The 15,813-nt window shown below is 54.9% G+C and overlaps 1 protein-coding gene across 3 annotated transcripts in view; it reads left to right on the forward strand.

The window, feature by feature from the left end:
• robo1 (roundabout, axon guidance receptor, homolog 1 (Drosophila)) overlaps positions 1-15,813 on the forward strand; it is a 768,177-nt gene that overhangs the window by 135,154 nt on the left and 617,210 nt on the right. For all 3 annotated transcript variants that reach the window (XM_087992440.1, XM_087992441.1, XM_087992443.1), the window contains exon 2: positions 1,742-1,868. In XM_087992440.1, the coding sequence (XP_087848566.1) occupies positions 1,772-1,868 (97 nt within the window). In that variant the 5' untranslated portion in view covers positions 1,742-1,771. The remainder of the gene's footprint in view (positions 1-1,741; positions 1,869-15,813) is intronic.

The following is a 15,813-nucleotide window of genomic DNA, read 5'->3' on the forward strand; positions in this document are numbered from 1 at the left end:
GATATATTTCCCTCCCCACCCCTTTCCGCCTTCCGCAAAGACCATTCCCTCCGTGACTACCTGGTCAGGTCCACGCCCCCCTACAACCCACCCTCCCATCCTGGCACTTTCCCCTGCCACCGCAGGTACTGTAAAACCTGTGCCCACACCTCCTCCCTCACCTCTATCCAAGGCCCTAAAGGAGCCTTCCACATCCATCAAAGTTTTACCTGCACATCCACTAATATCATTCATTGTATCGGTTGCTCCCGATGTGGTCTCCTCTACATTGGGGAGACTGGGCGCCTCCTAGCAGAGCGCTTTAGGGAACATCTCCGGGACACCCGCACCAATCAACCACACCGCCCCGTGGCCCAACATTTCAACTCCCCCTCCCACTTTGCCGAGGACATGGAGGTCCTGGGCCTCCTTCACCGCCGCTCCCTCACCACCAGATGCCTGGAGGAAGAACGCCTCATCTTCCGCCTCGGAACACTTCAACCCCAGGGCATCAATGTGGACTTTAACAGTTTCCTCATTTCCCCTTCCCCCACCTCACCCTAATTCCAAACTTCCAGCTCAGCACTGTCCCCATGACTTGTCCAGACTTGTCCGACCTGCCTATCTCCTTTTCCAACTATCCACTCCACCCTCTCCTCCCTGACCTATCACCTTCATCCCCTCCCGCACTCACCCATTGTACTCTATGCTACTTTCTCCCCACCCCCACCCTCCTCTAGCTTATCTCTCCACGCTCCAGGCTCAATGCCTTTATTCCTGGTAATGTCACTGGGCTATCAAGTTGCTAGGTGGGAAATCATTAGCCAGGGTAGCATGGTGGTTAGTGCTGCTACCTCACCGCACCAGGGACCCAGGTTCAATTCCAGCCTCCGGTGAATGTCTGTGTGGAGTTTGCACATTCTCCCCTTGTCTGTATGGGTTTCCTCCCACAGTCCTGTGTGGTTGGATGCTCTCCGGAGGGTTGGTGCAAATTCAAAGCGCCTCTTTGCAGACTGTAGGGATTCTGTGATTACCAATGACAATGGCTGGGCTAGTAATCCAGATGTTAGCCTAATGTTCTGGGAACATAGGTTCAAATCCTGCCATTGCTGAACGTGAAATTTGAATTCACTTTTGAAAAAAATTTGTAATTAAAATTAAAATAGCCAAATGTTGACCCTGTAATTACTGTCAGTTGTTGTAAAAAAATTATAAACAGAGTGCTGGAGAAACTCAGTATGTCTGGCAGCAACTGTGGAAAGAGAAACAGAGTTAATGTTTCGAGCCTGATGATCTTTCATCAGAACTGAAAAGCCATTGGGGAATGGTGGGATTTATATTTATTATTTCCATTCTGACAAAGGGTCACAGACTCAAAACGTTAACTCAGTTTCTTTCCCCACATGCTGTCAGAGCTGCTGAGTTTCTCCACGTTGGCTTCAGATTTCCAGCGTCAGTGATATTTTGTTTTATTTCATTGTCGTGGAAACTTCTCTGGTTCACTGATGTCCTTTAGGGAAGGAAAGTTACCTGGTCTGCCCTGTATGTGACTCCAGACCCACAGCAACGTGGTTGATTCTTAACTGCCCCCAGGGTAATTAGGGATAGGCAATAAATGCTGACCAGGCCTGTGACACCCTCATTTCGCGAATTAATAAAAAGGAAACAGAGGGCAAATACCAGCATCAGTTAGACTGGCTGAATGGTCTGTTCTAGGCTTGATTTGGTGAAAGTGTTTGTCTCTGCTGTTCTGACTCCACAGGGCTGGCCTGATGTGAGAGAGTGACCCACCATGAAGGAGCGATGGACAGGAGCTGCACCTCTTGCTGCCCTTTTCATTCTCAAGCTGGTGACCTCACAGCATCTGCTGGTATGGCAGATCGATCCAGGTGAGGGAAACCTTCGTGTCTCAGATTCCTCTCCCCATTCACTACAGCTCCCTCTCTCTGAGTCTGTCTGTCTGTGTCTGTCTGCTCATTACTAATCTGTGCTTTCATCACACACTCACCTTTTGGTGAGAAAAACTGTTGCGTCAATTTCTCCAGGTTCCTGCATTAACGCTCAGACATTGGCCATAATAGGTCAACAAGGACCAACGCCCTGACTTATAATCACTCACTTTATTTTCTTCACATCTCTCCTGTAGCTGTGACTCAAATTGGGGTACAGTCCCACACACACTGATTCCTGTCGGGGTACAGTCCCACACACACTGACTCCTGTTGGGGTACAGTCCCACACACACTGACCCCTGTCAGGGTACAGTCCCACACTGACTCCTGTCAGGGTACAGTCCCACACACACTGACCCCTGTTAGGGTACAGTCCCACATTGACCTCTGGTGGGGTACAGTCCCACATTGACCTCTGGTGGGGTACAGTCCCACACACACTGACTCATGCTGGGGTATAATCCCACACTGACTCCTATCGGGGTACAGTCCCACACACGCTGACTCCTGTTGGGGTACAGTCCCACACTGACTCCTGTCAGGGTACAGTCCCACACTGACTCCTGTCTGGGTACAGTCCCACATACACTGACCCTGTTCGGTGCAGTCCCACACACACTGACTCCTGTCGGGGTACAGTCCCACACTGACTCCTGTCAGGGTACAGTCCCACACTGACTCCTGTCAGTGTACAGTCCCACACACACTGACTCCTGTCTGGGTACAGTCCCACACACACTGACTCATGTTGGGGTACAGTCCCACACTGACTCCTGTTGGGGTATAGTCCCACACTGACTCCTGTCGGGGTACAGTCGCACACACACTGACTCATGTTGGGGTACAGTCCCACACTGACTCCTGTTGGGGTATAGTCCCACACTGACTCCTGTCGGGGTAAAGTCCCCCACACACTGACTCATGTCGAGGTACATTTGCACACACACTGACTCCTGTCTGGGTACAGTCCCACATACACTGACCCTGTTCGGTGCAGTCCCACACACACTGACTCCTGTCGGGGTACAGTCCCACACTGACTCCTGTTGGGGTACAGTCCCACACTGACGTCTGTCGGGGTACAGGCGCACACACACTGACTCCTGTCTGGGTACAGTCCCACACACACTGACTCCTGTCAGGGTACAGTCCCACATGGACCCCTGGTGGGGTACAGTCCCACACACACTGACTCCTGTCAGGGTACAATCCCACACTGACTGCTGTCGGGGTACAGTCGCACACACACTGACTCCTGTCTGGGTACAGTCCCATAAACACTGACTCTGTTGGGTGCAGTCCCACACACACTGACTCCTGTCGGGGTACAGTCCCACACTGACTCCTGTCAGTGTACAATCCCACACACACTGACACATGTCTGGGTACAGTCCCACACACACTGACTCCTGTCTGGGTACAGTCCCACACTGACTTCTGTCGGTGTACAGTCCCACACTGACTCCTGTTGGGGTATAGTCCCACACTGACTCCTGTCAGGGTACAGTCCCACACTGACTCCCATCGGGGTACAGTCGCACACACACTGACTCCTGTCTGGGTACAGTCCCCCACACTGACTCCTGTCAGGGTACAGTCCCACACTGACTCATGTCGGGGTTCAGTCCCACACACACTGACTCATGTTGGGGTACAGTCCCACACTGACTCCTGTCAGGGTACAGTCCCACACACACTGACTCCTGTCGGGATACAGTCCCACACTGACTTCTGTCAGGGTACAGTCCCACACTGACTCCTGTCTGGGTACAGTCGCACATTCACTGACTCCTGTCTGGGTACAGTCCCACACACACTGACTCATGTTGGGGTACAGTCCCACACTGACTCCTGTCGGGGTATAGTCCCACACACACTGACTCCTGTCTGGGTACAGTCCCACACACACTGACTCATGTTGGGGTACAGTCCCACACTGACTCCTGTCTGGGTACAGTCCTGCACACACTGACCCCTGTTAGGGTACAGTCCCACACTGACTCCTGTTGTCGTACAGTCGCACACACACTAATTCATGTTGGGGTACAGTGCCACACTGACACCTGTCGGGATACAGTCCCACACTGACTCCTGTCAGGGTACAGTCCCACGCACACCGACCCCTGTCACAGTCCCACACACACTGATTCATGTCGGGGTACAGTCCCACACTGACCCCTATCAGGGTACAGTCCCACACTGACTCCTGTCGGGGTAGAGTCGCACACACACTGACTCCTGTCGGGATACAGTCCCACACTGACTCCTGTCAGGGTACAGTCCCACACTGACTCCTGTCTGGGTACAGTCGCACAAACACTGACTCCTGTCTGGGTACAGTCCCACACACACTGACTCATGTTGGGGTACAGTCCCACACTGACTCCTGTCTGGGTACAGTCGCACAAACACTGACTCCTGTCTGGGTACAGTCCCACACACACTGACTCATGTTGGGGTACAGTCCCACACTGACTCCTGTCGGGGTACAGTCCCACACACACTGACTCATGTTGGGGTACAGTCCCACACTGACTCCTGTCGGGGTACAGTCCCACACACACTGACTCATGTTGGGGTACAGTCCCACACTGACACCTGTCTGGGTACAGTCCCGCACACACTGACCCCTGTTAGGGTACAGTCCCACACTGAATCCTGTCAGGGTACAGTCCCACACTGACTCATGTCGGGGTTCAGTCCCACACTGACTCCTGTCTGGGTACAGTCCCACACACACTGACTCCTGTCGGGATACAGTCCCACACTGACTCCTGTCAGGGTACAGTCCCACACACACTGACCCCTGTTAGGGTACAGTCCCACATTGACCTCTGGTGGGGTACAGTCCCACATTGACCTCTGGTGGGGTACAGTCCCACACACACTGACTCATGCTGGGGTATAATCCCACACTGACTCCTATCGGGGTACAGTCCCACACACGCTGACTCCTGTTGGGGTACAGTCCCACACTGACTCCTGTCAGGGTACAGTCCCACACTGACTCCTGTCTGGGTACAGTCCCACATACACTGACCCTGTTCGGTGCAGTCCCACACACACTGACTCCTGTCGGGGTACAGTCCCACACTGACTCCTGTCAGGGTACAGTCCCACACTGACTCCTGTCAGTGTACAGTCCCACACACACTGACTCCTGTCTGGGTACAGTCCCACACACACTGACTCATGTTGGGGTACAGTCCCACACTGACTCCTGTTGGGGTATAGTCCCACACTGACTCCTGTCGGGGTACAGTCGCACACACACTGACTTATGTTGGGGTACAGTCCCACACTGACTCCTGTTGGGGTATAGTCCCACACTGACTCCTGTCGGGGTAAAGTCCCCCACACACTGACTCATGTCGAGGTACATTTGCACACACACTGACTCCTGTCTGGGTACAGTCCCACATACACTGACCCTGTTCGGTGCAGTCCCACACACACTGACTCCTGTCGGGGTACAGTCCCACACTGACTCCTGTTGGGGTACAGTCCCACACTGACGTCTGTCGGGGTACAGGCGCACACACACTGACTCCTGTCTGGGTACAGTCCCACACACACTGACTCCTGTCAGGGTACAGTCCCACATGGACCCCTGGTGGGGTACAGTCCCACACACACTGACTCCTGTCAGGGTACAATCCCACACTGACTGCTGTCGGGGTACAGTCGCACACACACTGACTCCTGTCTGGGTACAGTCCCATAAACACTGACTCTGTTGGGTGCAGTCCCACACACACTGACTCCTGTCGGGGTACAGTCCCACACTGACTCCTGTCAGTGTACAATCCCACACACACTGACACATGTCTGGGTACAGTCCCACACACACTGACTCCTGTCTGGGTACAGTCCCACACTGACTTCTGTCGGTGTACAGTCCCACACTGACTCCTGTTGGGGTATAGTCCCACACTGACTCCTGTCAGGGTACAGTCCCACACTGACTCCCATCGGGGTACAGTCGCACACACACTGACTCCTGTCTGGGTACAGTCCCCCACACTGACTCCTGTCAGGGTACAGTCCCACACTGACTCATGTCGGGGTTCAGTCCCACACACACTGACTCATGTTGGGGTACAGTCCCACACTGACTCCTGTCAGGGTACAGTCCCACACACACTGACTCCTGTCGGGATACAGTCCCACACTGACATCTGTCAGGGTACAGTCCCACACTGACTCCTGTCTGGGTACAGTCGCACATTCACTGACTCCTGTCTGGGTACAGTCCCACACACACTGACTCATGTTGGGGTACAGTCCCACACTGACTCCTGTCGGGGTATAGTCCCACACACACTGACTCCTGTCTGGGTACAGTCCCACACACACTGACTCATGTTGGGGTACAGTCCCACACTGACTCCTGTCTGGGTACAGTCCTGCACACACTGACCCCTGTTAGGGTACAGTCCCACACTGACTCCTGTTGTCGTACAGTCGCACACACACTAATTCATGTTGGGGTACAGTGCCACACTGACACCTGTCGGGATACAGTCCCACACTGACTCCTGTCAGGGTACAGTCCCACGCACACCGACCCCTGTCACAGTCCCACACACACTGATTCATGTCGGGGTACAGTCCCACACTGACCCCTATCAGGGTACAGTCCCACACTGACTCCTGTCGGGGTAGAGTCGCACACACACTGACTCCTGTCGGGATACAGTCCCACACTGACTCCTGTCAGGGTACAGTCCCACACTGACTCCTGTCTGGGTACAGTCGCACAAACACTGACTCCTGTCTGGGTACAGTCCCACACACACTGACTCATGTTGGGGTACAGTCCCACACTGACTCCTGTCTGGGTACAGTCGCACAAACACTGACTCCTGTCTGGGTACAGTCCCACACACACTGACTCATGTTGGGGTACAGTCCCACACTGACTCCTGTCGGGGTACAGTCCCACACACACTGACTCATGTTGGGGTACAGTCCCACACTGACTCCTGTCGGGGTACAGTCCCACACACACTGACTCATGTTGGGGTACAGTCCCACACTGACACCTGTCTGGGTACAGTCCCGCACACACTGACCCCTGTTAGGGTACAGTCCCACACTGAATCCTGTCAGGGTACAGTCCCACACTGACTCATGTCGGGGTTCAGTCCCACACTGACTCCTGTCTGGGTACAGTCCCACACACACTGACTCCTGTCGGGATACAGTCCCACACTGACTTCTGTCAGGGTACAGTTCCTCACTGACTCCTGTCTGGGTACAGTCGCACATACACTGACTCCTGTCTGGGTACAGTCCCAAACACACTGACTCATGTTGGGGTACAGTCCCACACTGACTCCTGTCGGGGTATAGTCCCACACACACTGACTCCTGTCTGGGTACAGTCCCACACACACTGACTCATGTTGGGTTACAGTCCCACACTGACTCCTGTCTGGGTACAGTCCCGCACACACTGACCCCTGTTTGGGTACAGTCCCACACTGACTCCTGTCAGGGTACAGTCCCACACTGACTCCTGTTGTCGTACAGTCGCACACACACTAATTCATGTTGGGGTACAGTCCCACACTGACACCTGTCGGGATACAGTCCCACACTGACTCCTGTCAGGGTACAGTCCCACACTGACTCCCGTCGGGGTACAGTCCCACACACACTGACTCCTGTCTGGGTACAGTCCCACACACACCGACCCCTGTCAGGATACAGTCCCACACACACTGACTCATGTCGGGGTACAGTCCCACACTGACCCCTATCAGGGTACAGTCCCACACTGACTCCTGTCGGGGTACAGTCGCACACACACTGACTCCTGTCTGGGTACAGTCCCACACACACTGACCCCTGTCGGGATACAGTCCCACACTGACTCCTGTCAGGGTACAGTCCCACACTGACTCCTGTCTGGGTACAGTCGCACAAACACTGACTCCTGTCTAGGTACAGTCCCACACACACTGACTCATGTTGGGGTACAGTCCCACACTGACTCCTGTCGGGGTACAGTCCCGCACACACTGACCCCTGTTAGGGTACAGTTACACACTGACTCCTGTCAGGGTACAGTCCCACACTGACTCCTGTCATCGTACAGTTGCACACACACTAATTCATGTTGGGGTACAGTCCCACACTGACACCTGTCGGGATACAGTCCCACACTGACTCCTGTCGGGGTACATTCCCACACACACTGACTCCTGTCATCGTACAGTCCCACACACACTGATTCATGTCGGGGTACAGTCCCACACTGACTCCTGTCAGGGTACAGTCCCACACTGACTCCTGTCGGGGTACAGTCCCACACTGACTCCTGTCTGGGTACAGTCCCACACACACTGACTCATGTCTGGGTACAGTCCCACACACACTGAGTCATGTTGGGATACAGTTCCACACTGACTTCTGTCGGGGTACAGTCCCACACTGAATCCTGTTGGGGTATAGTCCCACACTGACTCCTGTCAGGGTACAGTCCCACACTGGCTCCCATCGGGGTACAGTCGCACACACACTGACTCCTGTCTGGGTACAGTCCCCCAGACTGACTCCTGTCAGGGTACAGTCCCACACTGACTCATGTTGGGGTACAGTCCCACACACACTGACTCATGTTGGGGTACAGTCCCACACTGACTCCTGTCAGGGTACAGTCCCACACACACTGACTCCTGTCGGGATACAGTCCCACACTGACTCCTGTCAGGGTACAGTCCCACACTGACTCCTGTCTGGGTACAGTCGCACAAACACTGACTCCTGTCTAGGTACAGTCCCACACACACTGACTCATGTTGGGGTACAGTCCCACACTGACTCCTGTCGGGGTACAGTCCCACACACACTGACCCCTGTTAGGGTACAGTTACACACTGACTCCTGTCAGGGTACAGTCCCACACTGACTCCTGTCATCGTACAGTTGCACACACACTAATTCATGTTGGGGTACAGTCCCACACTGACACCTGTCGGGATACAGTCCCACACTGACTCCTGTCGGGGTACAGTCCCACACACACTGACTCCTGTCTGGGTACAGTACCACACACACACCCCTGTCAGGATACAGTCCCACACACACTGATTCATGTCGGAGTACAGTCCCACACTGACTCCTGTCAGGGTACAGTCCCACACTGACTCCTGTCGGGGTACAGTCCCACACTGACTCCTGTCTGGGTACAGTCCCACACACACTGACTCATGTCTGGGTACAGTCCCACACACACTGAGTCATGTTGGGGTACAGTTCCACACTGACTTCTGTCGGGGTACAGTCCCACACTGAATCCTGTTGGGGTATAGTCCCACACTGACTCCTGTCAGGGTACAGTCCCACACTGGCTCCCATCGGGGTACAGTCGCACACACACTGACTCCTGTCTGGGTACAGTCCCCCACACTGACTCCTGTCAGGGTACAGTCCCACACTGACTCATGTTGGGGTACAGTCCCACACACACTGACTCATGTTGGGGTACAGTCCCACACTGACTCCTGTCAGGGTACAGTCCCACACACACTGACTCCTGTCGGGATACAGTCCCACACTGACTCCTGTCAGGGTACAGTCCCACACTGACTCCTGTCTGGGTACAGTCGCACATTCACTGACTCCTGTCGGGGTACAGTACCACACACACTGACTCATGTTGGGGTACAGTCCCACACTGATTCCTGTCGGGGTATAGTCCCACACACACTGACTCCTGTCTGGGTACAGTCCCACACATACTGACTCATGTTGGGGTACAGTCCCACACTGACTCCTATCTGGGTACAGTCCCGCACACACTGACCCCTGTTAGGGTACAGTCCCACACTGACTCCTGTCAGGGTACAGTCCCACACTGACTCCTGTTTTCGTACAGTCGCACACACACTAATTCATGTTGGGGTACAGTGCCACACTGACACCTGTCGGGATACAGTCCCACACTGACTCCTGTCAGGGTACAGTCCCACACTGACTCCCGTCGGGGTACAGTCCCACGCACACTGACTCCTGTCTGGGTACAGTCCCACACACACCGACCCCTGTCAGGATACAGTCCCACACACACTGACTCATGTCGGGGTACAGTCCCACACTGACCCCTATCAGGGTACAGTCCCACACTGACTCCTGTCGGGGTACAGTCGCACACACACTGACTCCTGTCTGGGTACAGTCCCACACACACTGACTCCTGTCGGGATACAGTCCCACACTGACTCCTGTCAGGGTACAGTCCCACACTGACTCCTGTCTGGGTACAGTCGCACAAACACTGACTCCTGTCTGGGTACAGTCCCACACACACTGACTCATGTTGGGGTACAGTCCCACACTGACTCCTGTCTGGGTACAGTCCCACACACACTGACTCATGTTGGGGTACAGTCCCACACTGACTCCTGTCTGGGTACAGTCCCGCACACACTGACCCCTGTTAGGGTACAGTTCCACACTGACTCCTGTCAGGGTACAGTCCCACACTGACTCCTGTCGTCGTACAGTCGCACACACACTAATTCATGTTGGGGTACAGTCCCACACTGACACCTGTCGGGATACAGTCCCACACTGACTCCTGTCGGGGTACAGTCCCACACACACTGACTCCTGTCTGGGTACAGTCCCACACACACCGACCCCTGTCAGGATACAGTCCCACACACACTGACTCATGTCGGGGTACAGTCCCACACTGACTCCTGTCAGGGTACAGTCCCACACACACTGACTCATGTCTGGGTACAGTCCCACACACACCGAGTCATGTTGGGGTACAGTTCCACACTGACGTCTGTCGGGGTACAGTCCCACACTGAATCCTGTTGGGGTATAGTCCCACACTGACTCCTGTCAGGGTACAGTCCCACACTGGCTCCCATCGGGGTACAGTCGCACACACACTGACTCCTGTCTGGGTACAGTCCCCCACACTGACTCCTGTCAGGGTACAGTCCCACACACACTGACTCCTGTCGGGATACAGTCCCACACTGACTCCTGTCAGGGTACAGTCCCACACTGACTCCTGTCTGGGTACAGTCGCACATTCACTGACTCCTGTCTGGGTACAGTACCACACACACTGACTCATGTTGGGGTACAGTCCCACACTGACTCCTGTCGGGGTATAGTCCCACACACACTGACTCCTGTCTGGGTACAGTACCACACACACACCCCTGTCAGGATACAGTCCCACACACACTGATTCATGTCGGAGTACAGTCCCACACTGACTCCTGTCAGGGTACAGTCCCACACTGACTCCTGTCGGGGTACAGTCCCACACTGACTCCTGTCTGGGTACAGTCCCACACACACTGACTCATGTCTGGGTACAGTCCCACACACACTGAGTCATGTTGGGGTACAGTTCCACACTGATTTCTGTCGGGGTACAGTCCCACACTGAATCCTGTTGGGGTATAGTCCCACACTGACTCCTGTCAGGGTACAGTCCCACACTGGCTCCCATCGGGGTACAGTCGCACACACACTGACTCCTGTCTGGGTACAGTCCCCCACACTGACTCCTGTCAGGGTACAGTCCCACACTGACTCATGTTGGGGTACAGTCCCACACACACTGACTCATGTTGGGGTACAGTCCCACACTGACTCCTGTCAGGGTACAGTCCCACACACACTGACTCCTGTCGGGATACAGTCCCACACTGACTCCTGTCAGGGTACAGTCCCACACTGACTCCTGTCTGGGTACAGTCGCACATTCACTGACTCCTGTCGGGGTACAGTACCACACACACTGACTCATGTTGGGGTACAGTCCCACACTGACTCCTGTCGGGGTATAGTCCCACACACACTGACTCCTGTCTGGGTACAGTCCCACACATACTGAACCATGTTGGGGTACAGTCCCACACTGACTCCTATCTGGGTACAGTCCCGCACACACTGACCCCTGTTAGGGTACAGTCCCACACTGACTCCTGTCAGGGTACAGTCCCACACTGACTCCTGTTTTCGTACAGTCGCACACACACTAATTCATGTTGGGGTACAGTGCCACACTGACACCTGTCGGGATACAGTCCCACACTGACTCCTGTCAGGGTACAGTCCCACACTGACTCCCGTCGGGGTACAGTCCCACGCACACTGACTCCTGTCTGGGTACAGTCCCACACACACCGACCCCTGTCAGGATACAGTCCCACACACACTGACTCATGTCGGGGTACAGTCCCACACTGACCCCTATCAGGGTACAGTCCCACACTGACTCCTGTCGGGGTACAGTCGCACACACACTGACTCCTGTCTGGGTACAGTCCCACACACACTGACTCCTGTCGGGATACAGTCCCACACTGACTCCTGTCAGGGTACAGTCCCACACTGACTCCTGTCTGGGTACAGTCGCACAAACACTGACTCCTGTCTGGGTACAGTCCCACACACACTGACTCATGTTGGGGTACAGTCCCACACTGACTCCTGTCTGGGTACAGTCCCACACACACTGACTCATGTTGGGGTACAGTCCCACACTGACTCCTGTCTGGGTACAGTCCCGCACACACTGACCCCTGTTAGGGTACAGTTCCACACTGACTCCTGTCAGGGTACAGTCCCACACTGACTCCTGTCGTCGTACAGTCGCACACACACTAATTCATGTTGGGGTACAGTCCCACACTGACACCTGTCGGGATACAGTCCCACACTGACTCCTGTCGGGGTACAGTCCCACACACACTGACTCCTGTCTGGGTACAGTCCCACACACACCGACCCCTGTCAGGATACAGTCCCACACACACTGACTCATGTCGGGGTACAGTCCCACACTGACTCCTGTCAGGGTACAGTCCCACACACACTGACTCATGTCTGGGTACAGTCCCACACACACCGAGTCATGTTGGGGTACAGTTCCACACTGACGTCTGTCGGGGTACAGTCCCACACTGAATCCTGTTGGGGTATAGTCCCACACTGACTCCTGTCAGGGTACAGTCCCACACTGGCTCCCATCGGGGTACAGTCGCACACACACTGACTCCTGTCTGGGTACAGTCCCCCACACTGACTCCTGTCAGGGTACAGTCCCACACACACTGACTCCTGTCGGGATACAGTCCCACACTGACTCCTGTCAGGGTACAGTCCCACACTGACTCCTGTCTGGGTACAGTACCACACACACTGACTCATGTTGGGGTACAGTCCCACACTGACTCCTGTCGGGGTATAGTCCCACACACACTGACTCCTGTCTGGGTACAGTCCCACACACACTGACTCCTGTTGGGGTACAGTCCCACACTGACCCCTGTCTGGGTACAGTCCCGCACACACTGACCCCTGTTAGGGTACAGTTCCACACTGACTCATGTCGGGGTATAGTCCCACACTGACTCCTGTCGGGGTACAGTCCCACACACACTGATTCATGTCGGGGTACAGTCCCACACTGACTCCTGTCAGGGTACAGTCCCACACTGACTCCTGTCGGGGTACAGTCCCACACTGACTCCTGTCTGGGTACAGTCCCACACACACTGACTCATGTCTGGGTACAGTCCCACACACACTGAGTCATGTTGGGGTACAGTTCCACACTGACTTCTGTCGGGGTACAGTCCCACACTGAATCCTGTTGGGGTATAGTCCCACACTGACTCCTATCAGGGTACAGTCCGACACTGGCTCCCATCGGGGTACAGTCGCACACACACTGACTCCTGTCTGGGTACAGTCCCCCACACTGACTCCTGTCAGGGTACAGTCCCACACTGACTCATGTTGGGGTACAGTCCCACACACACTGACTCATGTTGGGGTACAGTCCCACACTGACTCCTGTCAGGGTACAGTCCCACACACACTGACTCCTGTCGGGATACAGTCCCACACTGACTCCTGTCAGGGTACAGTCCCACACTGACTCCTGTCTGGGTACAGTCGCACATTCACTGACTCCTGTCGGGGTACAGTACCACACACACTGACTCATGTTGGGGTACAGTCCCACACTGACTCCTGTCGGGGTATAGTCCCACACACACTGACTCCTGTCTGGGTACAGTCCCACACATACTGACTCATGTTGGGGTACAGTCCCACACTGACTCCTATCTGGGTACAGTCCCGCACACACTGACCCCTGTTAGGGTACAGTCCCACACTGACTCCTGTCAGGGTACAGTCCCACACTGACTCCTGTTTTCGTACAGTCGCACACACACTAATTCATGTTGGGGTACAGTGCCACACTGACACCTGTCGGGATACAGTCCCACACTGACTCCTGTCAGGGTACAGTCCCACACTGACTCCCGTCGGGGTACAGTCCCACGCACACTGACTCCTGTCTGGGTACAGTCCCACACACACCGACCCCTGTCAGGATACAGTCCCACACACACTGACTCATGTCGGGGTACAGTCCCACACTGACCCCTATCAGGGTACAGTCCCACACTGACTCCTGTCGGGGTACAGTCGCACACACACTGACTCCTGTCTGGGTACAGTCCCACACACACTGACTCCTGTCGGGATACAGTCCCACACTGACTCCTGTCAGGGTACAGTCCCACACTGACTCCTGTCTGGGTACAGTCGCACAAACACTGACTCCTGTCTGGGTACAGTCCCACACACACTGACTCATGTTGGGGTACAGTCCCACACTGACTCCTGTCTGGGTACAGTCCCACACACACTGACTCATGTTGGGGTACAGTCCCACACTGACTCCTGTCTGGGTACAGTCCCGCACACACTGACCCCTGTTAGGGTACAGTTCCACACTGACTCCTGTCAGGGTACAGTCCCACACTGACTCCTGTCGTCGTACAGTCGCACACACACTAATTCATGTTGGGGTACAGTCCCACACTGACACCTGTCGGGATACAGTCCCACACTGACTCCTGTCGGGGTACAGTCCCACACACACTGACTCCTGTCTGGGTACAGTACCACACACACCGACCCCTGTCAGGATACAGTCCCACACACACTGACTCATGTCGGGGTACAGTCCCACACTGACTCCTGTCAGGGTACAGTCCCACACACACTGACTCATGTCTGGGTACAGTCCCACACACACCGAGTCATGTTGGGGTACAGTTCCACACTGACGTCTGTCGGGGTACAGTCCCACACTGAATCCTGTTGGGGTATAGTCCCACACTGACTCCTGTCAGGGTACAGTCCCACACTGGCTCCCATCGGGGTACAGTCGCACACACACTGACTCCTGTCTGGGTACAGTCCCCCACACTGACTCCTGTCAGGGTACAGTCCCACACACACTGACTCCTGTCGGGATACAGTCCCACACTGACTCCTGTCAGGGTACAGTCCCACACTGACTCCTGTCTGGGTACAGTCGCACATTCACTGACTCCTGTCTGGGTACAGTACCACACACACTGACTCATGTTGGGGTACAGTCCCACACTGACTCCTGTCGGGGTATAGTCCCACACACACTGACTCCTGTCTGGGTACAGTCCCACACATACTGACTCATGTTGGGGTACAGTCCCACACTGACTCCTATCTGGGTACAGTCCCGCACACACTGACCCCTGTTAGGGTACAGTCCCACACTGACTCCTGTCAGGGTACAGTCCCACACTGACTCCTGTCTGGGTACAGTCGCACATTCACTGACTCCTGTCGGGGTACAGTACCACACACACTGACTCATGTTGGGGTACAGTCCCACACTGACTCCTGTCGGGGTATAGTCCCACACACACTGACTCCTGTCTGGGTACAGTCCCACACATACTGACTCATGTTGGGGTACAGTCCCACACTGACTCCTATCTGGGTACAGTCGCGCACACACTGACCCCTGTTAGGGTACAGTCCCACACTGACT

This window comes from Chiloscyllium plagiosum, unplaced genomic scaffold (assembly GCF_037043375.1).
Source record: "Chiloscyllium plagiosum isolate Xiang-an unplaced genomic scaffold, Cpla_swu_hap1 HiC_scaffold_12, whole genome shotgun sequence".
In the NCBI taxonomy this organism is placed as follows: domain Eukaryota; kingdom Metazoa; phylum Chordata; class Chondrichthyes; order Orectolobiformes; family Hemiscylliidae; genus Chiloscyllium; species Chiloscyllium plagiosum.